This window comes from Gouania willdenowi, chromosome 8, assembly GCF_900634775.1.
Source record: "Gouania willdenowi chromosome 8, fGouWil2.1, whole genome shotgun sequence".
NCBI lineage: Eukaryota > Metazoa > Chordata > Actinopteri > Blenniiformes > Gobiesocidae > Gouania > Gouania willdenowi.
The window spans coordinates 34,470,918-34,498,754 of record NC_041051.1 but is presented as its reverse complement, the minus strand read 5'-3'; the positions used below and the strand labels follow the sequence as shown (position 1 = coordinate 34,498,754).

The 27,837-nt window shown below is 38.5% G+C and overlaps 2 protein-coding genes across 2 annotated transcripts; both read left to right on the top strand.

Annotated features, from left to right (window-relative positions):
* The first annotated feature begins 204 nt into the window (after nt 1-204).
* Nucleotides 205-20,795, top strand: rapgefl1 (Rap guanine nucleotide exchange factor (GEF)-like 1). The gene is made up of 16 exons (XM_028456296.1): nt 205-478; nt 604-797; nt 3,123-3,201; nt 3,286-3,436; nt 4,181-4,278; nt 4,480-4,592; nt 5,337-5,504; nt 9,092-9,189; nt 10,440-10,562; nt 11,427-11,605; nt 12,832-12,922; nt 14,986-15,036; nt 18,599-18,686; nt 18,916-18,980; nt 19,059-19,113; nt 19,221-20,795. The coding sequence occupies exons 1-16, from the start codon at nt 318-320 to the stop codon at nt 19,343-19,345; spliced, it is 1,839 nt and encodes a 612-aa protein (XP_028312097.1). The 5' UTR covers nt 205-317; the 3' UTR covers nt 19,346-20,795.
* A 1,718-nt stretch (nt 20,796-22,513) lies between these two features.
* Nucleotides 22,514-25,620, top strand: LOC114469063 (nucleoside diphosphate kinase A 2-like). The gene is made up of 5 exons (XM_028456317.1): nt 22,514-22,671; nt 23,108-23,226; nt 24,951-25,052; nt 25,127-25,239; nt 25,435-25,620. The coding sequence occupies exons 2-5, from the start codon at nt 23,110-23,112 to the stop codon at nt 25,550-25,552; spliced, it is 450 nt and encodes a 149-aa protein (XP_028312118.1). The 5' UTR covers nt 22,514-22,671; nt 23,108-23,109; the 3' UTR covers nt 25,553-25,620.
* The last annotated feature ends 2,217 nt before the right edge of the window (nt 25,621-27,837 follow it).

Below are 27,837 nucleotides of genomic sequence, written 5' to 3'. Positions count from 1 at the left end.
CAATTATAGGGGATCAATGATTAGAGTAAATCGTGTGTGAAGTCTCGCGGTGTTTACGTCATCACTTTTGCCTCCACTGTACGTGCGCGCTCCCTGTGTCTATGTTCCGCGTAGTATCGGGAGCGCGCAACTGCAGCAGTGGCGCGCGGGGTGCGCGCATGTTGTCGGTCACGTCTCACCGGAGCCTGGTGGTGGGGGGCGGGGTGGGGGGGTGGGCGAAGCACCGAGAGTACGAACCGGACCGAGTGAGGACCGGAAGCCCCCACACCTGAGCGCGTGGTGCGGGTTCTCCTCCAGGTGAGGCGCGTGCACCGAGCATGCCCTCCGGGATGAAGCCGCTGGAGAAGTTCCTGAAGAAGCAGAGCTCCGGACTGAACCGGACCGGGACCGCGAACCGGAGGAGGGCCAGCTTGTCCCGGGTCGTACCGTTTTTCAGAGAACCGTCACCGGAGGAGGGCAAGGCCCGGGAGGTACTCAGGTGAGTCCGGTACGGGGGGGCGGGGGGGGTACCGACTGGGTTCGGTTGCCATGGTAACAGAAGCTTCTGATTAGCTATCAGTGTAAACATAAACAACAAGTACCTGTGTGACCTCTGACCTGCAGCCCGGACTCAGAGGACGTCTCCCCGTGGCCCGCGGCCCCCTGTGAGGCCGGGTCCAGCTGTGCTGAGGTCAGCAGTCCAACCAATGAGGAGCAGGGCCTCAGCGAGAGCCAATCAGAGACCCCGGATCAGCTGATTATCGCCCTCATACACACCTTAGCAGGTCAACGCTGTGACATCATCAGCCCCAGCACAGGTACGCCATGACATCATCACTGTGACATCACAGCCATCAACCTATTCTGATGATCACCTTCATTAACACACACACACACACACACACACATCCTTTCCATTTGAAAATGAACTCATTTTTTAACCTCAGTAGATACAGTAAAAAAATCTCGTTCAGCTCATTACCATGACAACATTTTACACACACACACACACACACACTACAGTTACATAACCACCCACAGCCTGCTGATTATTAGTGTGTGTGTGAAATTCATGTAAACTAGGGCTGCAACATTTATGAATATGGAGGTTTTAACTCCTGCAATAACGTAACCTCTGAGTGATGTTGACCAATCAGAACAGTGGATCCCTTTTATCATTTTTATAAAACACATCTTAACGTGTTTAGACAGACACTCATCCCTCCAGAAGAGGGCGCTGTCCACATAAAACCAAATATTTTTTAAAGTACATTAATGTGTTTTTTCTAATGTGGGGAAATTTGAGTAAGAATATGTTGTTTGACAGTAACATGACTTCCTTTACTCATCATTTTAACAGTTTATGCATTTAAATGTATCAAACATAAAAATCACAAATTGTGGGTTAGGTTAGCTCTAACCGTGGTTGGCTCTAACCGTGGTTAGCTCTAATCGTGGTTGGCTCTAACCGTGGTTGGCTCTAACCGTGGTTGGCTCTAACCGTGGTTGGCTCTAACCGTGGTTAGCTCTAACCGTGGTTGGCTCTAATCGTGGTTAGCTCTAAACGTGGTTAGCTCTAACCGTGGTTAGCTCTAATCGTGGTTGGCTCTAACCGTGGTTGGCTCTAACCGTGGTTGGCTCTAACCGTGGTTGGCTCTAACCGTGGTTGGCTCTAACCGTGGTTAGCTCTAACCGTGGTTGGCTCTAATCGTGGTTGGCTCTAAACGTGGTTAGCTCTAAACGTGGTTGGCTCTAACCGTGGTTGGCTCTAATCGTGGTTAGCTCTAAACGTGGTTAGCTCTAATCGTGGTTAGCTCTAAACGTGGTTAGCTCTAAACGTGGTTAGCTCTAATCGTGGTTAGCTCTAATCGTGGTTAGCTCTAAATGTGGCTAGCTCTAACCGTGGTTAGCGCTAACCGTGGCTAGCTCTAACCGTGGCTAGCTCTAACCGTGGTTAGCTCTAATCGTGGTTAGCTCTAAACGTGGCTCGCTCTAATCGTGGTTAGCTCTAAACGTGGTTAGCTCTAAACGTGGTTAGCTCTAATCGTGGTTAGCTCTAAACGTGGTTAGCTCTAAACGTGGTTAGCTCTAAACGTGGTTAGCTCTAATCGTGGTTAGCTCTAATCGTGGCTAGCGCTAACCGTGGCTAGCGCTAATCGCGGTTAGCTCTAACCGCGGCTAGCTCTAAACGCGGCTAGCTCTAATCGTGGTTAGCTCTAATCGTGGTTAGCTCTAATCGTGGTTAGCTCTAACCGTGGTTAGCTCTAACCGTGGTTAGCTCTAACCGTGGTTGGCTCTAACCGTGGTTGGCTCTAATCGTGGTTGGCTCTAACCGTGGTTGGCTCTAACCGTGGTTGGCTCTAACCGTGGTTAGCTCTAACCGTGGTTGGCTCTAATCGTGGTTAGCTCTAAACGTGGCTCGCTCTAATCGTGGTTAGCTCTAAACGTGGTTAGCTCTAAACGTGGTTAGCTCTAATCGTGGTTAGCTCTAAACGTGGTTAGCTCTAAACGTGGTTAGCTCTAAACGTGGTTAGCTCTAATCGTGGTTAGCTCTAATCGTGGCTAGCGCTAACCGTGGCTAGCGCTAATCGCGGTTAGCTCTAACCGCGGCTAGCTCTAAACGCGGCTAGCTCTAATCGTGGTTAGCTCTAATCGTGGTTAGCTCTAATCGTGGTTAGCTCTAACCGTGGTTAGCTCTAACCGTGGTTAGCTCTAATCGTGGTTAGCTCTAATCGTGGTTAGCTCTAACCGTGGTTAGCTCTAACCGTGGTTAGCTCTAATCGTGGTTAGCTCTAATCGTGGTTAGCTCTAACCGTGGCTAGCTCTAACCGTGGCTAGCTCTAACCGTGGTTAGCTCTAACCGTGGCTAGCTCTAACTGTGGTTAGCTCTAACCGTGGCTAGCTCTAACTGTGGTTAGCTCTAATCGTGGCTAGCGCTAATCGTGGTTAGCTCTAACTGTGGCTAGGGTTAACCCTATTCCTGCAGCTCTTAACGTAAACAAACTAACATGACAAAGTGTTCATAATTCTCAGTCAGACAATGTGTGATTTATGTTATTATGGAATGTAACACACACACCCTCAGGTGTGGCCTCGGTGCTTTCAGGTGCAGTGTGTAAATCTGTGTGTGTGTGTGTGTTTAGAAATGCTGCTGGACGACTTCATGCTGACACACCTGATCTACCTGCCTGGAGACAGGCTGCAACAGGTCCTCACACAGCAGCATCCTGGACATGTGTGTGTGTGTGTGTGTGTTACTGTGTGTGCGTGTACCATTGGTTGTGTTTCTTTAACTGGCCAGCTCAGATTCTCATTGGACGACGACATAAAACAACATGTAGTGGGCGGAGCAAAGAGTGCAGCAGACAGGAAGTGGGCGGTGCTTCAGATCACATTTCGATATTTGGAAAATTACAGAGAGCTGCTGCAGGAGCAGACGTACAACAACTTCCCTAAGGTACACACAACTACACACTCCTAAAATACACAACCTGCAGTGGGTCCAAAGATGGACTCAGAAACATGTGATTGGTCGATAATGGAGTGTTTAAGTGTCCAATGAGAGTGGAGCAGTGGAATGTGATGGACATCCCACAGCATCCATCCATCGTCCATCAGAGACACACAGAGCCTGTACTATGAAGCTAGATATCAACTCACTAAATTAACCAGCTGATTTTAGCTGTGACAGGGGGCGGAGTTAGCCGCATCAGACCAATCACAATTACAGAGAAACTTGAGAGAAAGTTATGTCACAATTGAGGAATAATTCTTTAAAAAAATGAAGATCCATATTTCAGACCAAAAACAAAACTGTTGCTGCAGAAAATAATTAATGCAGGAATTAATGATTAAATTAGTGAGATTATAAATGAGGAATAAACTGTGGGATGGTTAGCAAGTCCCTTAACCCCAAACAGCTCCCCAGGGATGGGTTAAATTTAAATATATGTGTAACAACATGACCAATAAAGGCAAAAAAAGCCCCAATTAATGAATTTAATTTAATTAATGAATTTAATTTAATTAATGAATTTAATTAGCATGCTAACAGCAGAGTGCAGCAGGAAGTAGTGAAAGCATCAAACAGCCAATCAACTACAACTACACAACAATGGAACACAGTTATACACAACTTTACAAACCTGAAATACACAGAAGTACACACTGTTATCACTGCAGTGTGTGTGTGTGTGTGTAGGATCTGTGTGTGTGTGCGCTGCAGGATCTGAGTGCACACCCTGAGCTGGTGGAGGATGTTCTCAAACTTCAGCGATGGACAGAAATCCTCAACTGCCCGTAAGAGCTCCGCCCCCTGAGAGGTTCCAGTTGCTAATTGGAGGACTGACTGTGTGTGTGTGTGTGTGTGTGTGTGTGTGTGTGTGTGTGTGTGTGTGTGTGTGTGTGTGTGTGTGTGTGTGTGTGTGTGTGTGTGTGTGTGTGTGTGTGTGTGTGTGTGTGTGTGTGTGTGTGTGTGTGTGTGTGTGTGTGTGTGTGTAGCTCTGAGGAGGTGAAGGACAGCAGGAGGAAGCAGGTCCGTCCTCTCTTCAGACACTTCAGACGAATCGATGCCTGTTTACAACCTCGAGAGGCGTTCAGGGGCTCTGATGAGAGTAGGACAACACACACACATCACCTCTCTGATTCTTGCCTCTTCTTATTATTATTTATCTAGACTTTTATGCGTTTTTAGTTTCCTTCCCTGACAGTTAGTCATACCTGCCTTGTTTAAATTTATTTCTCTGTTTTATTTAATAAAATGTAATAAATAAATTAAAAACTAAGTTTAAAAAAAAAGAAGAAACACACAAACTTGGGGGTATTTCTTAAAGCGGGTTATGTTCAAACTGTGTTTGTATAAAGTGAGGTTAGTTCTCCTTTAGTCTGTTACCATGGTAATATTCTCCTGATCCCTGTGTGTGTGTGTGTGTGTGTGTGTGTGTGTAGTATTCTGCAGAGTGTATTCTCCTGATCCCTGTGTGTGTGTGTGTGTGTGTGTGTGTGTGTAGTATTCTGCAGAGTGTATTCTCCTGATCCCTGTGTGTGTGTGTGTGTGTGTGTGTGTAGTATTCTGCAGAGTGTATTCTCCTGATCCCTGTGTGTGTGTGTGTGTGTGTGTGTGTGTGTAGTATTCTGCAGAGTGTATTCTCCTGATCCCTGTGTGTGTGTGTGTGTGTGTGTGTGTAGTATTCTGCAGAGTGTATTCTCCTGATCCCTGTGTGTGTGTGTGTGTGTGTGTGTGTAGTATTCTGCAGAGTGTATTCTCCTGATCCCTGTGTGTGTGTGTGTGTGTGTGTGTAGTATTCTGCAGAGTGTATTCTCCTGATCCCTGTGTGTGTGTGTGTGTGTGTGTGTAGTATTCTGCAGAGTGTATTCTCCTGATCATTCCTATGTGACGATCAGAAGTCGTTTGTCGTGTTCTGTGGAGGAAATTCTGTGTTTGGTTCGAGAGAAACTTCAGTTTAGTGAAGATCAACCAGTTCTACCTGTGAACCTGATACTGGTGGCCGTGACATCATCAGGAGGTGACACACACACACACACACACACACTCGATGGGGCCATTATTATAATATAATTATTTTGTGTGTGTCATTGAACCAGGTCATTTTATTGGCTGTCTCTGGTCATGTGAACATATTTGGTGAATACGATGTGTAACTTTGAACACTTAGCGTTAGAAACCAGCAGTAGTTACTGGTACCAAGGGACAGACCCTCCAATCAGAGGCTAACTTCATAATACATTACAATATAGGAATAATCTTTTATAATGTATGTCTTATATCTTAACTGGATAAGCAGCGTTTTTTGTTTTAAATGTAAATATTAATGGTGAAATGTTGTTTTCTTTGTGAGATATTTTTATATTTACAGTATGGTTAAATTAGAGTGAGTTTATCATGTGACCACATAGTGTCACAGTGAACAGAACCAGGACTGGTTTCCCTCCACTGGTCCTGGACCAGCTTCTGTTTAGATTTCATTTCATTTCAGTCGGTAAATGTTTCAGCTGCTCACGTTAGTGCTGTTATGGTCCATTTAGTATCCAGATTAACTGGTGACTGAGGAACTATAGAAGTTGGAACTTCTACCATTTTTGTTCACATTTTAAAACAGCAGCATCAACACACATATTGACACACAAGAAACCGGAGCCTATGCGAACACCATGTGTCCGTCAGTGACCAGGGACCCATGACATGTCGTAAGCATGCTTCCGCGCTTTCCGAAAATGTATAGTTCATGGTACTCACAAAGGTTTCTTTCTTTCTTTCTTTCTCGGTGTCAGAACAAACTCACCTATTTTTCACCCACTGAACCATTATGTAGAGTCTCAGAAATTCAAACAACATTCAATTGCGCACTTCTCTAATTTCTGGATATTTACGATTTTAAAAATGCTAAAATCTGACGCGCCAGCGCTCCCTCGTACGCCAAAAATGCATTACGAGATAGGAATTGTCAGAAAAATGTATTAATCGTAGAATCATGAAAATTGACACAGAAGTAGACCATGACAAGACAAGTAAAAAATATTATTATGAACACGCCAAAAAATACACAGGAAGCCCAGAATCTTGAATTGAAAATTGCTGTTTTCGCTCATGTTGTTTTTTTAACGTATTTCTCCGAGAACGTTTCACTGACGGGTTCAACATCACTGGAGATCATCTAGAGATGTGGGACATCAAAAGTTATCCATGGATTTTTGACAACTTGCATTTTGGCCAAAACCTTGAAAATGCTTCATTTGCGTCAAATGTGACTCAGTTGTTAAACTCTCGGCCCTAAACCAGCTCAATGTGGAAATACAGACATTGGTGCGTTAGCGCCCCCTAGAGAGTGAAGATAATTTATTATGGGGGAAAAAATAAAAAATGTTTGGAATTTTTCACGAACTTGGCCTCTTGATCAAAAAAGTCAATGAGAAATTGTCAGCTCAAACTTTACCAAACTCCTCCTGGAACTACTATTACTACTACTATTACTACTGCTATTACTATTACTACTATTACTACTGCTATTACTATTACTATTACTACTACTGTTACTATTACTACTATTACTACTGCTATTACTATTACTACTGCTATTACTATTGCTATTACTATTACTACTACTGTTACTATTACTACTATTACTACTGCTATTACTATTACAACTATTACTACTGCTATTACTATTACAACTATTACTACTGCTATTACTATTACTACTATTACTACTGCTATTACTATTACTACTGCTATTACTATTGCTATTACTATTACTACTACTGTTACTATTACTACTATTACTACTGCTATTACTATTACTACTGCTATTACTATTGCTATTACTATTACTACTACTGTTACTATTACTACTATTACTACTGCTATTACTATTACAACTATTACTACTGCTATTACTATTACTACTACTACTATTACTATTACTACTACTACTATTGGTACTATTACTACTACTGTTACTATTACTACTGCTATTACTATTGCTATTACTATTACTACTATTACTACTACTGTTACTATTACTACTACTATTACTACTACTATTACTACTGCTATTACTATTACTACTATTACTACTGCTATTACTATTACTACTATTACTACTGCTATTACTATTACTACTATTACTACTACTATTATTATTACTACTACTATTACTACTGCTGTTGCTATTACTACTACTACTACTACTGCTACTATTACTACTGCTATTACTACTACTATTACTATTACTACTATTACTATTACTGCTACTACTACTACTATTACTACTACGACTACTATTACTACGACTACTATTACTATTATTACTACTATTGTTTTTACTACATTACTATTACTACTATCACTACTACTACTACCATTACTATTACTACTGCTACTACTACTACTACTACTACAATTATTACTATTACTACTATTGCTTTTACTACTACTTTTACTACTACTATTACTACTATTACTATTACTACTACTACTACTACTACAGCTACTATTACTATTACTTCTACTACTGCTATTACTGTTCCTACTATTACTACTACTACTACTATTATTATTTCCACTACTACTATTACTACTACTATAACTATGATTACTATTTCTAAAACTGTTTCTGCTATTTCTACTTCTACTACTACTATTACTTTTACTACTACTACTATTACTACTATTACTATTATTACTGTTGCTACTATTACTATTACTACTATTGCTTTTACTACTACTACTATTACAACTATAACTATAACTACTAAAACTAGAACTCCAGTAATGTTCTTGGATGTGTTAGTACAACAACAAAAATCATAAATATGTCTAAGTTTATATCTCAATAGTACATTTCTGTCTAAACAAATATAATAATAAAATTCACTATTATATTATGTCTTTGTATGAACTTGAGGCAGCGCGACAAAGACGGAACATCAAAGACGGAACATCAAAGACGGAACATCAAAGGTGATGCGACGAAGGCGAGGGCCGTTTATTGCCACTTGTGGCTATATTTATTATTATCATTGTTAAGGAGCTGATTTATAATGATTTATCTAGTGAACATGATGATGTCATAATGAGGAAGATCTGTCATCATCATTATCCAGTATCCATAGAGACTCAGAACTGATCAACTTTATTGATTCCTTTAAGATAAAGAAAGCAGTGTATGTACTGTCTGTTTCTCCTGTTCTTTTTCTTCTGATTTTTTTTAGTTTCCTCCTCTTCTGTGGTTTTGTTGGCAAACAATGTGTCTTATGAATAAATTACAAGTTATATAATGTATATGATTTAGGTTACAGTTATAAAAGTATATATATATAGTAATGTATTATGAAGTTGGCCTCTGATTGGAGGGTCTGTCCCTTGGTACCAGTAACTACTGCTGGTTTCTAACGCTAAGTGTTCAAAGTTACACATCGTATTCACCAAATATGTTCACATGACCAGAGACAGCCAATAAAATGACCTGGTTCAATGACACACACATACAGATGTAAATACACACAAATAGTTGAATTACAATAATGGCCCCATACAACCCCTACACACACACACACTCTGAGCTGACAGTAAGGGGGCGTGTCCTGTGTGCAGAGAAGGCCGTGTTCCGTCCCAGTGATGAGGCTGTGTTCACCACACTGGGAGTTAACACACACCTGTTTGTGTGTGACACAACTGAGCTGGACACACTGGTGAGAACTACACACATCTACACAACACTACACACTGCATGGCTTCGTGTAGCTATGAATGAATAAATGGGCGTGTCAGGAGGCGGGTTAGCCGTTAGCATCCGTTACCATGGTGATGTAAGAAGTGATCACATGATCCTGAATAAAAACACATTCATCTGTCACCAGAGGTGTGTTCCATAAAGGAGGTTTAACAAACTCTGAGTCTATCCATAAACTCTAGGTCAACATACCCTCCATGGTAAACTCTGTGTATCTGATTCATTACAGCTGGTATGAAGTGGGTTAATAAACCCTGAGTATGTAAACCTTGGGTTACTGACGTGCACGTGCGCGACAAAAAGCCATCATCAATGGATCAGAGATTTAATCGAGCTGCCATGGCAACCAAACGGAAAATAGTGATTTATTCACTCTGATGGTGAAATAAGTCAGTGTTTGATGAATATGATCCTGTTCTAAAGATGTGTTCAGTCTTCAGTGATTATAGTGATTAAATCACCTGTAATTAATAACACTTTATGATCACTTCATCACTTTATCTCTTCAGTGACGTGACGAGTGGTGAATAATAATAATAAAATGTGTCTGAGGAGACGTGTCAGCATCATAGGATGTCTGTATAGAGAGTCCTCCTGTTACACTGGATATAAACACAGTGACTGATGCTTAATATCTAATCATTTATATTGATTTTAATGTAATATTATCACCAGATTCATCTCTACGTCATAAAATATGTCATAAAAAACACTGAAGCGGGACACGAACCCGCAACTCGTCACTTACAAGAGCAGCGTCACAATTCACTGTGACATCATAACTTCATAGATGTATGATCTACAGATTTAACTGTATAATAATATAAAACAATAATTGAGCCTTAAAAATGTATTAATTTAAATGATCATCTCCTCCTTTATATTATCTACAGGTTTGTATTCAGTGAACTTTACTACAGACGTCAGTAGATGTTTTAATGTAGATCAACCTCAACCTAATGATCTACATCTACAATGTTATAAAGAAAATTACTGTTAGCACAAAAATAAAAAAACATAAATCAACACAACATTATTAATGATGTGAACACGTCTGTGGTGTGTGATGTCACTAATGTGTTTCAGAGAAAAGTGTTAAGGTTCAATAAAGTGTTCAGGTGGGCGGAGCCAGGTAGAAACCCAGGGTTTCTTTGGACGTAATCCAAAGGTCTACTGTGTGTGTGTGTGCGTGTGTGTGTGCGTGTGTAGACGCCCCTCCCAGAGGAGGTCCATTGGTCTCCTGGCGACAGTAAACTCCATGACATGTCAGCAGAGGAAGTGACCAATCAGCTCGTTGTGTTTGACTGGGAACTCTTCAGCTGTGTGCATGAGGTGAGTGCACGTGTGTGTATCTATAGGCTTATGTCTATTAGAGATATTCATCTCTGGGATGATTGATCATTAATCAATAAATCAAGATCACTTAAAGATTTATTAAAAGAAAAAAAAACATTTGTTATCAAAACAAAAACAAGTTTCCACAAACTCAACAAAATAATTCTAAGAACATGAATAGGGTCTTAAATGAGTATGTAGTGCGTTCACATTAGATGTGAGAAATACCAGGATGTATACTATATGTAGACATTATTTAAGTATGCACGGTGTGCACACTCGTCATACTCAACCGTCCCATAATGCATTGGGAGCTGAATGTAAATTGGTCCTGTGACCAGTGTTGCGGTCTGAGTTTACCTCTGTACTGAGATTCTCTTCCACTCTCAGTGTGTGACTACTACGTACTGGATTAGCCATGCACACAGATATATAAACTATTCATAATGAGATCACTGCATCAGACATTATTACTGACTTAAGTTGTTGACTGAGAGTCACTCAGAATGCCATTAAAAATTAGTGAGAGGAAGAATTCATTCTAAATAGTATATTCCAATATATGCTTTATTTTCATCCATACAGAATACATGTAATAATAAAAACTGCATAAAATAAATGATAAAACTAACATTTTTTTATACAAAAATTGCTTTGAAATTTAATTTTCATGCGCATGCTCATAATCGATCTCAGTACGAGGTAAACTCAGACCGTCACACGGCTTCAAGCTAAAAATCAAATATCCTCTTTTCAAAATAAAAGCATCACTTCTTGTCTACCATTAGTTTAACTCTTTTGTAAATAGAACTCTTATTTTGAAGTTAACAGGAAGTCACAGGTCAGACTGTGTGTGCACAGGTGGAGTTTGTGTGCTACGTGTTCCATGGGGAGCAGGCCCAGTGGCGCCCCCTGAACCTAGAGCTGGTACTGCAGCGTTGCAGTGAGCTCCAACACTGGGTCGCTACAGAAATACTGCAGTGTTCATCTCTACCAAAGAGGGTCCAACTAGTGAGGAAGTTCATCAAGATCGCCTCCCTGTGAGTCATCATCATCATCATCATCAATACTATTATCAATAAGCCTTTTCACACACTGGGAAATCTTGCTCTCGTTCAGTTCTCGCGCATGAGGTCAAAGGTCGAGCAGTATAAACCCTCCATATCTGACAGATTTAGATTATTTTACTTCTTAAGATAATGCTGTTAAAGCTAATGCTGCTAAAGCTACTAAAGTTAATGCCGTTAAAGCTAATGCTGCTAAAGCTACTAAAGTTAATGCCGTTAAAGCTAATGCTGCTAAAGCTACTAAAGTTAATGCTGTTAAAGCTAATGCTGCTAAAGCTACTAAAGTTAATGCCGTTAAAGCAAATGCTGCTAAAGCTACTAAAGTTAATGCTGTTAAAGCTAATGCTGCTAAAGCTACTAAAGTTAATGTTAATGCTACTAAAGCTAATGCTGCTAAAGCTGCTAAAGTTAATGCTGCTAAAGCTAATGCTGTAAAAACTAATACTACTAATGCTAATGCTGTTAAAGTTAATGCTACTAAAGCTAATGCTGTTAAAGTTAATGCTATTAAAACTAATGCTATTCAAGCTAATGCTACTAAAGCTATTGCTGTTAAAGGTAATGCTATTAAAGGTAATGCTAGTAATGCTACTAAAGCTAATGCTACTAAAGCTAATGCTACTAAAGCTAAAGTTGTTAAAGTTAATGCTATTCAAGCTAATGCCACAAAAGCTAATGCTACTAAAGCTAATGCCACAAAAGCTAATGCTACTAAAGCTAATGCTGCTAAAGCTACTTAAGCTAATGCTGCTAAAGCTAATGCTACTAAAGCTAATGCTGTAAAAACTAATACTACTAACGCTAATGCTGTTAAAGTTAATGCTACTAAAGCTAATGCTGTTAAAGTTAATGCTATTAAAACTAATGCTATTCAAGCTATTACTACTAAAGCTATTGCTGTTAAAGGTAATGCTACTAAAGGTAATGCTGTTAAAGCTAATGCTACTTAAGCTAATGCTATTTAAGCTAATGCTGTTAAAGCTAATGATGCTAAAGCTAAAGCTACTAAAGCTATTGCTGTTAAAGCTAATGCTACTAAAGCTAATGCTATTAAAGCTCTCTATAATAAAATTGCAAGCGCTGTTATCTTGGAAATATCAGTGAACAAGCTTGTTTACGTTATGCATGAGCAGTTCCAGAGTGAAAAGTCTGATTGATATATTACTCTATAATTGTGTGTGTGTGTGTGTGTGTTTTAGCTGTAAACAGCAGCAGGATCTTCTCTCCTTTCTTGCTGTTGTTCTCGGTTTGGATAATCCAGCCGTCAGCAGACTGAGACTCACCTGGGAGGTACACACTGTGTGTGTGTGTGTGTGTGTGTGTGTGTGTGTGTGTGTGTGTGTGTGTGTGTGTGTGTGTGTGTGTGTGTGTGTGTGTGTGTGTGTGTGTGTGTGTGTGTGTGTGTGTGTGTGTGTGTGTGTGTGTGTGTGTGTGTGTGTGTGCGGCTAGCTAATACCCAAGGCTGTTTATGACTGCCTTGAAACATTTCCCATCATGCCTTGCGTTTTCTACTGGCGCCATTTACGGTAACTATGGCTCGCCATAATAGAAAATTGCATATAACTCTAATATACAAAGTTTAAAATGCCTCATATTTGATACACTTGATGACTGTCCAGCCCTAAACAAGACTCAATGTCAAAATTACCCATCATGCCTTGCATTCTCAGAGGCTTTTAGTGGTGTCCAACGCTAACGGAAAGATGATATGTCATGTTGACTTCAAAATAGTGTTGATGAATCTTATAAGATGAGAGCAGGTCATTGATGGAGAATTAACAGGCTGTGATCAGTGGGAGGGGCCTATAATATCACTGGAAAATCCTTGGACATCACATGTAAATTCTGTATCTATTTTTCAATGGATTCACATCAAATTCACTGAGTGATTTTTAACTGGTTTCCTCTTTATACTGGTTTTTAACTAATACTACTGTGTAAACAGGCCTTCTGATTGGTTTTACTGGTTATACTGTTTTTTCATGTTCTACTGCAATATCATTGCTATCGCTAGACTAACGCTAGGTTATTGCTACGTTAATGCTATTGCTAGGCTAATGCTAGAACATTTTAAATGCAATATTTTGGCTGTTTTTCCACCAATCTGCACCAAATTTGATCAGACTGAACCCTGATCCCCAATATTGGGATACGCAACCTTCTTTGAACCCTAAGACGCCGCTCGCAGCTTTAATTTTAGCTGTATTTTAGACCAGGTCTGTCTGATTCGATTGATGTATAACAGAAGTAGGCAACTTTTGTCACAGCGTTTGATCGGAGGGTCACATGATCATCATTCATGTCAGCGTTTAGTGTAATGAGCAATCTGAGCATTAATACAGGAAAGAACAAAGAGTGTTTATATACAGTTTGTGTTTTTCTATCATTCTGTGTATGTTTGTTGTTGTCGTACTCGTTTTGAGGCATTTTGTGTATTTCTATCCTTTTGTGTATTTTTTCTGTAAAATATATTTTGTATCTAATATGTTTTTTCAAGTCAAATTGTCTGTGTGCTATAATTTTATTGTCATTTTCTGTAATTTTGTATATTTTTTTGAGTAATTTTGTTTATTGCTGTTGTCATTTTGTTCATTTTTGTAGTATTTTCTGTGTTTTTCTCTGGTCTTTTTCTGTATTTTCCTACAATGTTTTAATTCTTTGTGTTTTTTAATGTGTTTTTGCTCTTGTTTTGTATACATTTACTTTGGGGGACGTATAAAATTTGACCATGTGTCAAATTTTATAATGTTTTCATCAAGTTATGCCTTTTGTCATTGAGGGAAAACAGTAAATATTGTGAATCTGTACAGTATAATAGTAGATATTTGATGAGTGAGTTAGCAAATGTTATGAATTTCACCTTCTTTTCCTTTCATTAAAGAAACATAGAGCAGGATGTATAAATCAGACTCCATAGTGACACCACGGTGGTTAGTGTAACTGCAGTCATCAGCCCAGCTAGCGCAGCGGCAAAAGCTGTTTGTTTATCAGCGGAGCACAGCTGATCTTGTGGATAGAAGATGGACACCCCACCGAACCCTGACGGGACCCGACGGCACCGTACGGGTCGAGTTTGGACAGATATTTAGAACTGGTGCTCGGGTTCAGTCACATAGTGACAGTTGCGCGTAGTCTGAAGTGAGTGCAGTAGCAGCTACAGCTGATGTAGCTCTGAAGAATGTACAGTGAGAGTTTTAGTCTCTATTACATTAATATTATTTTTAAATGAACACAAAAACACTTCCATAATGTTGTGGTATCATTTCTAAAGTGATTTCTGCTAGTAGTGGGACGGGATGATGGGTTTACACCTTTTCCATTTCTTACCTTGAATCTCTCCTCCCTCTGTGTAGGGCCTTCCAGGGAGGTTCAGGAAGCAGTTCCAACAGTTTGAAAGTGTTGTGGTGAGTTTTGAATTTCTTTGATTGAACAGGAAAAGCCAGTGTGGTCAGAGCAGCTGTGAGGTTTCTCTGATCATTGAGGCCCTGCCCACACGGAGACAAAACAAAGCGCTTTCCCCTAAAATGGATAATTATGTGCCTCCACATGAAAAGACAGAAAAAGCTGTAGTAAACATTAGGGGCCTCTATGTGGCGCTGTAACACTGCCACATGGAAAGGCAGCATCTATTTACAGCATGTCTGGATTAGGAGTGGAGGTTTGTTCTATTGTTTTTATTTAGTCATAAAGAGAACCACCAGATGTTTCCTGTATCACACTGGAACGTACAGAGAATCTAGTAGTTACAATAAAAACCAGTAGAGGGCAGTCATACGCCTTATGGAGTCCACTCTGTCGTAAGTACAGAAGAAGAAAACATTGAGGATGATCATAAAACTTGTGTTCCATGTTTCATTTCATTTTATTTAGTCAGGAGAACCACATTGAGATTAATAATCTCTTACTAACCCGAACACAATTTAACAATGTTTTTAAAACAAATCAATAGCACAGAAGAGAAGTACAGTATATGAAAGCAATAAAAAGTACAGTCACAGAGTAAGAGATTATAAAAGATCAAATAAAAGTTGAAAATAAGTAAGCTAGGAGTCTTCTGGTGAGTGATTAAAGATGGCAGCTTAGAAAACTCTTTTGGTCAATTTCAAGAAAAAAAATCCTCAATAAAACACAAAAATTGCTTCTATACAAATCCAACATGACCTAAAAGGAGTGGGGTTCAAAGTAAGAAGGTTCTGGGGAAAAACAAAGATCACGATGAGAGAAAAGGAAAGCTAACAGCGAAAGCTAACAAAACCAACGAGGAAGAGATGGAGGGCGACTTTACCACCAGTAAAGCTATCCAGAACTTAGCCAAAAGCAAGAACTTAAACAACAGAACTTAAACAACAGAACTTAAACAACAGATGACCGACTTTAGAAAATATATTAAACAGGAATTATACAGTTTTAAGAAGGGAGGTCACACCGTATCAACATCCATATATACGGCATTAAAGAAGGCACCGAGGGGACCTCAATGCTAACTTTTATCAACAACTTTTTAAAGACGGATCTGCAAATCCAACGAGCACACCGGTCAATCGGTCCTAAACCACGAAACGAATTACACTCCAGATCCATCCTGGTCAACTTTCAAAGGTATGATATCAAAGACAAAATACTTAAAACAGCCTGGGCAACGAAGGTCACGTGAGGGGAAAATGGTGTCGTTTGCACACGACTTCTCAAGAACATAAAAACATTCTTAAATTTATTAGATCTACCATCAATTGGAGAACATCAGAATAAATGTTTAATATCACAGATCACAAAAAAGATATAGATACTGCTGTAAATAAATTAAAAAATAATAAGACACCAGGAAGTGATGGATTACCAGACTTTTAAAGAAGACTTTACTCCTCAATTCATTTCACTGGACACTTGAGAAAATGTCAATATCTCCTTCATGGAATGAGGACTTATTACTGTTATCCTAAAAGAGGGAAAGAATAAAATGCTGTGCAGCTCATACAGACTGATTTCTATGTTAAATCAAGATTATAAATGATATGCATCAATCTTATCAGGGAGACTAGATTACTTTATGCCTGAGCTGATCAACAGTGATCAAACTGGATTTGTCCGAGGTCGCTACACGCAGAATAAAACACACCTGATGAACCTCAGTGCATACAAATGTCCATTTTACCCAGAGTTCTGTACATATTTATGTCACTTCCTGTTGCAGGAGTGGGACAGGCAGATTGGAACGGGAAAAAAGCAAGAATGAAATACAGTAGCTTAATTATCAGCAAAGAGGGAGGAGTTATGTCTCTTCCCTTATAAACTAACCATAACTTATCAAAAACACCTTCACCTCACTCACCTTAAATACTTGGTTTGAAGTAATAAAACTACTACATTTATGGGACCAGGTTAAAAAAGTTCTATGACACAGAATTCAAACCCAACCAGATGGATTCTTTAAACACTGGGTCAATAAAGGCATTAACACCTACTGTAGCATAACAGACAACAAACTGACTTTATCAAGGAATTATAAGAGACCACAAACTACATCAGGGAGAGATGAGAAAAAGAATTGAATGATAAAATAACGTGTGAAACTGTCTCCTCTACTTCCTGTTCATGTAATGGTGTAAATTTTGCTAGAAGATTATTGTCCACTTTTATAAAATATCCACACATTTCACATCAATGAGCCGTACATGTTGGAGAAGTCGTGGGAATGATGGAGCGGACCACCACCACATTTTTTGGAATTGCCCAAAAATTCAAATATTCTGGGAAAATATTTGGGAAGTCACTTTTTTGAGCAGAATATTCCATTAAAATGCTCAACACTGTATCTGGTGATTTACCTGAAGGACATGATACATATCTGCTGATCAATAACTGGTAAATGGTTACAGAAGGATGCTCCTACAGTAGAAGTTATCAGAGAGATTCATGAGATGGAAAGATTGACCTTCTTACTATAATAAGGAGTCGTACACTGCAACATGGACAAAACTAATGTTGTACTTTCAGATATAAGATCCCCTAAGCCCCTCCCACACACTACCTGTGCACTGTAATAAAACAAACTCAAAATGCTGAATAAAACCTTCTTTTACCAAACACTGTAAGAATGTCAACGGCCTAGAAATGTAGGAAATAATGATTAACGTAGATGCACTGTCACTGTTTACTGTTTATGTTTCTTTGTTCATAAAAAAAATAAAATAAGTAAGAATACCTTACACCCCTAGAATACATGAAGGCTTGGTTCAGAACGGACGGTTGGAACCGTGACCACAGACTGTAGTTATTGCTGGGTTTTTGGGTCACGTGACTACAAAGGTAGGGAGACATGATAGACCATGATAAACAATGTTAGACCATGTCCAGTGAGTGAAGACACTGAGAAGAAGCATTGATGTAAACAATGTCTCCATAGTCCAACATGGACATAAAAGTAGCTTCAACAAGAAGCTTGTTTGTCTCCAGAGAGAAGGAGGATCTATTTGTAAATTAAAAACCCAGTTTCAGGTAAAGCTTCTCACAAGCTGCTCAGTTTGAAGCTTCAACGAGAGAGAATCATTGATTATGAATCCAACGTATTTATTAGAGGTAACTTCTTCAATGACATGACCTTGTAGGGTGGTGATAGGGATCAGATTAGCTTCCCTCGTCCTGGAGTGTGAAAGACCAGGAAAGACATGACAGGAGACAACAAGGTCGAGCTGTTGCTTTGTTGCCATGGTTACTGCTGTTGTGGGTTGAGATAGAGGTGGTCTATGGCGTATACCCAGTGGGTGGCGTTCACAGACTTTCCCACTCTGGGACCCATTTTAGAACTTATCGTTGCCGTGGACGCAAGGAGTAAACAATAAAAAACTGGACCTTTTAAAGTACAACCGTCTACGTGTGGGCGGGGCCTGAGATGATAAACCATCGCTTACAGCCTCTGTTTGTTTACTCCTTGTTTACATCCTGTGGGACCTGCTGAACCTCCTCCAGGATCCATCTAGGAACCATAAGTCCTACAGAGACCTACTGAGCACGCTCAGACCTCCACTGATCCCCTTCACACCTTTACTGCTCAAAGGTGTGTGTGTGTGTGTGTGTTGTTCCCATAGAGGGCAGTTACTTTGACATTTCTAACTAAATACATTACATTTTAATACTTACAGTAACATGTGAGAGTGGGACTAGGATCAATAAACTAGATGACATCATACTGATCAGATATGGACTTAAAATATTACTGTAATGATTGACCAGCAGGTGGTGCTGTTTCACTGTGTGCGTGTGTGTGTGTGTGTGTGTGTGTACAGACCTGACCTTTCTCCATGAGAGCTGCAAGACCTTCCACGGTGATGTGGTCAACTTTGAGAAGATGGTGAGAAACACACATACACACCTCTGTCTCCTCTCAGCCAATCAGAGCATCTCATCTCACCTTCTTCTTCTACTGCAGCACAAAGTTGCTGAGATGGTGAGAACCATCAGGTGGTTCAGACACACACAACCAGGTAACACTCACTCTCTCTCTCTCTCTCACACACACACACACACACACATACTAATGAGATGTTAGCTAATGGTGTGTGTGTGTGTGTGTGTGTGTGTGTGTGTGTAGTGATGGACACAGAGACGTCCCCTTCCCACCTTCAGACCAAGGCCTACATTCGTCAGCTCCAGGTGATCGACAACCAGAACCTCCTGTTTGATCTGTCCTGTAAACTGGAGCCTAAAGACACGTAGGAGACCTTTGACCTTTGACCTCTGAGCTGTGTCAGGTGATCTACAGACATCCTGGTCCTGGTCAGTCTGTGTAAAGCTCTCATCTCCGTCAGTCACTGTGCGGGGACAGTTAAAAACCAGAAAGACTCTGTGTGTGTGTGTGTCCAGCTGTCAGTATCTCTGTCTGCACTGAGGACAGCCCACTGGCAGCCAGCAGGGGGCGGTCTGACCTCAGCTAACATTTAGCGCTCAGCTAACTCTCATCATGTTTGTGTTTATATTTCATCAACTCTGCAGAATTTAAAACGTAAACAAACACTGAACTACTGATTAAACTCCTTTATTGCTCAGACTCTATCAAGCTCCGCCTCCTGTGAGCTCATCATGTCCGTCCACTGAACTGCTGCCTGCGGTGAAGGGTGGGTGGGGCTCTGATGTGGCGTGGAGACGTTTGTTGAGCTTTTTCAGGGTTTTTGCACATTTTCTTGAAATTCAGGTAAATTTTGCACTTTTGGGACACAGAGCAGCTGATTGGCCGAGGATGTAAAAACTCTTCAGTGGATCTAAACGTTACGACCTGTTGATGACTGAGGGGGTGGAGCCTCTCTGGTTGATCAGCTGACAATGTATTCACTGATTGTCAGACAGTGACTGAACATGTTTGGATGAAGCAGTCATGTGACCTGATGACATCACTCAGTTCTACGTCACTGCTGCTGTTTCTCACTGATGATGATGATGATGATGATGATGATGTACACGTTGGATTTCATGCTGTAATGTAATCTGTTTTATTATTGATTACATGGTGTTTATTTGGTATAACTGTGATCGTACTACATTGGGATGACATTTTTTTTATTCCAGAAACATAAAAACAGGAAGACGGAGAATAAGAGCTCAGTCCATGAAAGACTAAACATACAAGTCATGTTTACTGATGATGATGCAGCGATATTTAAAGAAAAACACTGTAAACATCTGATTCCGCCTCCACGCCTTCTTCCTACACTCTACGGGTAAAGAAGCCACGCCCACAAGGTTCCATGGTTAGATATGCAGATAGTTAGCAGAGGATTTTATTTTGAAAGAAAGAACATTTCCCCCCACAATCCTGATGTGAGTGCTGTGATGTCCTTAAACCTGATGGACATTGAACGCACCATAAAGTGTAAATAAGAAGCTGCTCACGCTTATTTTCTAGTGTTGCAGGACTCGATAAAAAGCTTTTATTTTGGTGTTCTCCTTCCTGCTGTGCTGTTTGGGTGTTTGTTAAAGCTCCGCCTTATGAGGCAGCGTCTAATTACCAAAATGTTTGTACAGAAACTGAAAGAAGTGAATAAAGGGAGGTAATCTGATTTGGAAACCATTCAAATATTTATTTTTTAAATATTTACAAATTTTGTAAAAAGTGACTTCAATTGTGTCTGTTTGAGGACAAACCGACTAAAGTAAACCCTCAGAACTCTAACACTGTGTGTGAGTGTGTGTACCTGCTTTCCTCTGCACTCATTCACTACTGTCATGTTACACATCTGTCATGTTACACATCTGTCATGTTACACAGGTGTAACATGACAGATGTGTAACATGTGTGTAACCCTGTAATGTGGGTGTGTCCAGTTCCATGTGTTTAAACTCTTTTTCCTGTCATCATTTAATGATTTTTAATAATTATTAATGTGTGAACATGTGATACAGAATCACATTAAACACGTGGAATAGAAATTATGTATTTTTTTTAATTATTCAGGTCAAAAACACGACCAAGACTTTTTATCACATAAATTAAGCATAATATTTGTTCTCACTTCAAGATGAACAGCAGTATTATTAAAATAACAGCCATTTATGACGTATTATCTTATATAGTGTGTGTGTGTGTGTGTTTCCAGCCCACATTAGGCCTGGTGTATATTAAGATGTCAGTCTGAAGGTATCTCAGCTGTTGGAAAATCCATCAGCTCCTTAAATAAACACACACACACATGTTGGAGGACAAGTTTGGTTCTGGACTCGATGGAAACCTTGAGAAGAGTCCAGCACCAGTTTCAGATTTCGATCAGTCCAACAGATGGAAACACTGGTTTAAATGGACACACACACACACACACACACATGGTGAGGTCTCTGTTACTGTCGTCATGTGTCGCTCCAACTCTTCTGCTGAGTGTGAGAAAGTGAACGTCTACAGAATAAATGAATATAATCTATATTTATTTTACAAAGCCTCATAAAGAGTAAAAAATTCCAACAAATTGATTTCGTCGCTTCTTTTAATATGTTATGGTTTCATTTAATCAGGAAATTTACTTTTATCTCCTGACATGTTTCAGCTGTCAACTGTCAGTCTTCTTCAGAGGGTTCTGCTGATGGCGTTGATATAGGAACATTTAGACTCTTCCACCTTGGATTCTCTTCTCTAGAAACCATCAGGCCACAGGGGGCGTGGTCTACCTGAGAGAACTGTCTGGTTGACCACGCCCAGAAATAACTCACGAGGAAACATTAAAGTGATCAGCAGACACTCCTGAGGTAGACTGACAGTTTACAGTCAAAAAATGTCAGGAAATTAAAGAACATTTTTTTATTTGTTGAAGAACAATGTAACAGGGTTATTTGATCAGATTATTATTATTGATCGGATCTATATACAATGTATATACAATATTTATACATTAATCACCTGTGTTCCAGGATCAATAGAGAGTAGCAGGAAGAGTTTAAACAGATGGAGAATACACGAAAGGCAACGTGAGACTGGACACTCCCACAATTCAGGCTTATTATTATTATTAATATTATCAATTAGAGTTGAAAGAAAGATCAAAGGCTTCAGATAAGGCTTTTATTTCTTAGACTTTGAGGTGAAAATGTTAAAGTGTGTGTATAATATTAGATGATTGTAATGTTATTAGACTTCATGATGTGTGTGTGTGTGTGTGTGTGTGTGTGTGTGTCACTTGTTTCTTACTTTTCAAACATTTCAGGTTGTGATTCTTTTGAACATCAAAGAGAGAAAAAAACAATCATTTTCATCTGATTTCTGTTTTTATTATTGGCTTTAGATCAATGTATGTTTGATTCACTGGACACTTAAATATGTGATGAAGTAGATGAAATGATACACACACACACTGTACACACGTGTGTGTTAAAATGAGTTTCTGATTCCTCTGATACAGCACTTTTTCTTCACCAATGAAGAGCGAGATCCTGGTGACCCACACACACAGGCCCCGCCCCCTCCCAGTGAACCTTCATAATGAGCTTCTCTCCATCTGCTCAGCCTCGGTGATCTAAACCCTGCTCTCCACAAGTCCTCGTCATCCAACAACCCAACCAAGGTAGGACACACACACACACACACACAGAAGAAAACATGCAAACTCCACAGTGTGAGTTGTACTTGGTTCTCATTGAACATTTGAAACTGTTTGGGATTGTGTGTGTGTGTGTGTGTGTGTGTGTGTGTGTGTGTGTGTGTGTGTGTGTGTGTGTGTGTGTGTGTGTGTGTGTGTGTGTGTGTGTGTGTGTGTGTGTGTGTGTGTGTGTGTGTGTGTGTGTGTGTGTGTGTGAGAGAGGAACAGCTGAAGGTAAAATTAGCAGTGAGTGAAGTTCAGTATGTGTTAGATCACAGAGTTGCAACACACAACTCTACACAACTCTACACAACACACACATTTGATATATTTACCAAATGTTGGATCTGTGTGTGTTTGTCATTTTGTGGGTGTGTGTACTACGTGTGTACTGTGTGTGTACTATGTGTGTGTATCTCAGACATGGAGCGAACCTTTGTGGCGGTGAAGCCTGACGGCGTTCAGCGAGGTCTGTGTGGTGAGATCATCAAGCGCTTTGAACACCGAGGATTCAAACTGGTAGCAGCCAAGTTTGTCCAGGTAACTAGTAACTAGAACAATAACTAGTAACTAGAACAGTAACTAGTAACTAGAACAGCCACTTGTACTTAGAACAGTAACTAGTAACTAGAACAATAACTAGTAACTAGAACAGTAACTAGTAACTAGAACAGCCACTCGTACTTAGAACAGTAACTAGTAACTAGAACAGTAACTAGTAACTAGAACAGTAACTAGTAACTAGAACAGCCACTCGTACTTAGAACAGTAACTAGTAACTAGAACAGCCACTCGTACTTAGAACAGTAACTAGAACAGTAACTAGTAACTAGAACAATATCTAGTAACTAGAACAGCCACTCGTACTTAGAACAGTAACTAGTAACTAGAACAGCCACTCGTACTTAGAACAGTAACTAGTAACTAGAACAGCCACTCGTACTTGGAACAGTAACTAGTAACTAGAACAGTAACTAGTAACTAGAACAGTAACTAGTAACTAGAACAGCCACTCGTACTTAGAACAGTAACTAGTAACTAGAACAGCCACTCGTAACTAGAACAGTAACTAGTAACTAGAACAGCCACTCGTACTTAGAACAGTAACTAGTAACTAGAACAGTAACTAGTAACTAGAACAATAACTCGTTACTAGAACAGCCACTCGTACTTAGAACAGTAACTAGTAACTAGAACAGCCACTAGTACTTAGAACAGTAACTAGTAACTAGAACAGTAACTAGTAACTAGAACAGTAACTAGTAACTAGAACAGCCACTCGTACTTAGAACAGTAACTAGTAACTAGAACAGCCACTCGTACTTAGAACAGTAACTAGTAACTAGAACAGTAACTAGTAACTAGAACAGTAACTAGTAACTAGAACAATAACTCGTTACTAGAACAGCCACTCGTACTTAGAACAGTAACTAGTAACTAGAACAGCCACTCGTACTTAGAACAGTAACTAGTAACTAGAACAATAACTCGTTACTAGAACAGCCACTCGTACTTAGAACAGTAACTAGTAACTAGAACAGCCACTCGTACTTAGAACAGTAACTAGTAACTAGAACAATAACTCGTTACTAGAACAGCCACTAGTACTTAGAACAGTAACTAGAACAGTAACTAGTAACTAGAACAATATCTAGTAACTAGAACAGCCACTCGTACTTAGAACAGTAACTAGTAACTAGAACAGTAACTAGTAACTAGAACAGTAACTAGAACAGTAACTAGTAACTAGTAACAGATAGGAACACAGGAACATCATCAGATATTAGAACGTCACCAGTGGGTCCGTTAGGGGTTGTGTTCTAGCATGTATTGTACCGTTGTATCAAACTGTTGAGGTTGTGCCACGCTAACTCTCTCTACCTCCATGGCTGTGGCCTAAGGCCACTTGCTGCCCCCGCAGGTTACAACAGGAAGTGTCTGCACGGTAACGTAACCGTTATCACGTCCTCCTCACAGCAGAAGGTCCTGGGTTCAAGCCCTGGGGTGAACACTTGGCTCTTTTCTGTGTGGAGTTTGCATGTTTTCCGGGTACTCATGCTCCTCCCACAATCCAAAAACATGACCCGTATACGGTAATGTGAGTGTGAGTGGTTGTGTGTTGTCCTGTGATGGACTGGCTCCCTGTCCAGGGTGTACCCCCACCTAGCAACACCCCCCCCCAAGCATTTTGTTATTGTAGTTTATCAGAGACTCTGTGTTACCATGGAAACTATAGGAGGTGCTGTGTGTGTGTGTGTGTGTAGGCCTCTGAGGATCACATGAAGAAACACTACCTGGACCTGAAGGACACACCCTTCTACGCCGGACTGTGTAAATACATGTCTTCAGGTCCCGTGTTCGCTATGGTAACACACACACACACACACACACACACACACACACACACACACTGACTGACTGTGTGTGTGTATGTGTTCAGGTGTGGGAGGGGCAGAACATCGTTAAACTGGTGAGGATGATGCTCGGGGAGACCAACCCTCACGACTCCAAACCAGGAAGTATCAGAGGAGATTTGTGTGTCAACATTGGCAGGTACACACACACACACACACACACACACACACACACACACACACACACACACACACACACACACACACACACACACACACACACACACACACACACACACACACACACACACACACACACACACACACACACACACACAGACCATCTGTCCCCAGATAGACACATTAACAACGTGTGTGTGTGTGTGTGTTACAGGAACATCATCCATGGCAGTGACACTCTGGAAAACGCTAAGACGGAGGTCGACCTTTGGTTCAAAGCTGAGGAGTTTGTTAACTACACTTCCTGTTTCCAGCCCTTCCTTTATGAGTAACAGCAGCCAATCAGAACACTGATCACTGACATCATACTGATCAATAAAGTGTAGTCATGGCAACCACAGTGCGTGTGTTTTGTGTCCCAATAAGTCAACATCATTTATATTCACATTACATTAAATAACATTACATTAAATAACATTACATTTAATAACATTACATTAAATAACATTACATTAAATAACATTACATTAAATAACATTACGTTTAATAACATTACAATAAATAACATTACGTTTAATAACATTACATTAAATAATATTACATTAAATAACATTACGTTTAATAACATTACATTAAATAACATTACATTTAATAACATTACATTAAATAACATTACGTTTAATAACATTACATTAAATAACATTACATTAAATAACATTACATTAAATAACATTACATTTAATAACATTACATTAAATAACATTACGTTTAATAACATTACATTAAATAACATTACATTAAATAACATTACATTAAATAACATTACATTAAATAACATTACGTTTAATAACATTACAATAAATAACATTACGTTTAATAACATTACATTAAATAATATTACATTAAATAACATTACGTTTAATAACATTACATTAAATAACATTACATTAAATAACATTACATTAAATAACATTACATTAAATAACATTACATTAAATAACATTACGTTTAATAACATTACAATAAATAACATTACATTTAATAACATTACATTAAATAACATTACGTTTAATAACATTACAATAAATAACATTACATTTAATAACATTACATTAAATAACATTACATTAAATAACATTACGTTTAATAACATTACATTAAATAACATTACGTTTAATAACATTACAATAAATAACATTACATTTAATAACATTACATTAAATAACATTACGTTTAATAACATTACGTTAAATAACATTACGTTTAATAACATTACGTTTAATAACATTACATTAAATAACATTACATTAAATAACATTACGTTTAATAACATTACATTAAATAACATTACGTTTAATAACATTACGTTTAATAACATTACATTAAATAACATTACATTAAATAACATTACGTTTAATAACATTACATTAAATAACATTACATTAAATAACATTACATTAAATAACATTACGTTTAATAACATTACATTAAATAACATTACATTAAATAACATTACGTTTAATAACATTACATTTAATAACATTACATTAAATAACATTACGTTCAACAACATTACATTAAATAACATTACGTTCAACAACATTACATTTAATAACATTACATTAAATAACATTACATTAAATAACATTACGTTTAATAACATTACATTTAATAACATTACATTAAATAACATTACGTTCAACAACATTACATTTAATAACATTACATTAAATAACATTACGTTTAATAACATTACATTTAATAACATTACATTAAATAACATTACATTAAATAACATTACATTAAACAACATTACGTTTAATAACATTACATATAATAACATTACGTTAAATAACATTACGTTTAATAACATTACATTAAATAACATTACAATAAATAACATTACATTTAATAACATTACGTTTAAGAACATTACGTTTAAGAACATTACATTAAATAACATTACGTTCAACAACATTACATTTAATAACATTACATTTAATAACATTACATTAAATAACATTACATTAAATAACATTACGTTTAATAACATTACATTTAATAACATTACATTAAATAACATTACGTTAAATAACATTACATTAAATAACATTACATTAAATAACATTACGTTCAACAACATTACATTTAATAACATTACATTAAATAACATTACATTTAATAACATCCACAGACTATTATTTAAAATACAGTCAGGACGTCATTCTCTGTGACACCGGGCGAAAGTGAAAAACAAAGCAGTACAACACAATGACCGCTAGGGGGAGACAAATACAAAGAGAATGCTTCTTACACAGAAACAGGACATTTTACAGCTTTTGTGTATTCTTTGAAATATTTGTTAAAATCTATGAATTATTGATCATATATACCTTATTATTGATCAGATGGAAGATTCCCAGTCCAGCTCATTAATAAAGTGTTCCATATGTGAAATAATGTTGTGTGTTGTTGACCAGTTTGGTTGAATCAATGTAAAAACTCAGTTACTCCATCACGGGTCACATTTAGAACCTTTAAATAATACATTCATTAAACTCAGTAATTGGATTCTTTTCTGTGAAAAGAGCCTAAAAACTAGTTAAAATATGATAAA

Coding starts and splice junctions, on each gene's coding strand:
- rapgefl1 (XM_028456296.1), top strand. CDS start 318: ATGCCCTCCGGGATGAAGCCGCTGGAGAAGTTCCTGAAGAAGCAGAGC. Junction 10,563..11,426: donor TCTTCAGCTGTGTGCATGAG/GTGAGTGCACGT, acceptor GTGTGTGCACAG/GTGGAGTTTGTGTGCTACGT. Junction 18,687..18,915: donor CACACCTTTACTGCTCAAAG/GTGTGTGTGTGT, acceptor GTGTGTGTACAG/ACCTGACCTTTCTCCATGAG.
- LOC114469063 (XM_028456317.1), top strand. CDS start 23,110: ATGGAGCGAACCTTTGTGGCGGTGAAGCCTGACGGCGTTCAGCGAGGT. Junction 23,227..24,950: donor TAGCAGCCAAGTTTGTCCAG/GTAACTAGTAAC, acceptor GTGTGTGTGTAG/GCCTCTGAGGATCACATGAA. Junction 25,053..25,126: donor CAGGTCCCGTGTTCGCTATG/GTAACACACACA, acceptor GTATGTGTTCAG/GTGTGGGAGGGGCAGAACAT.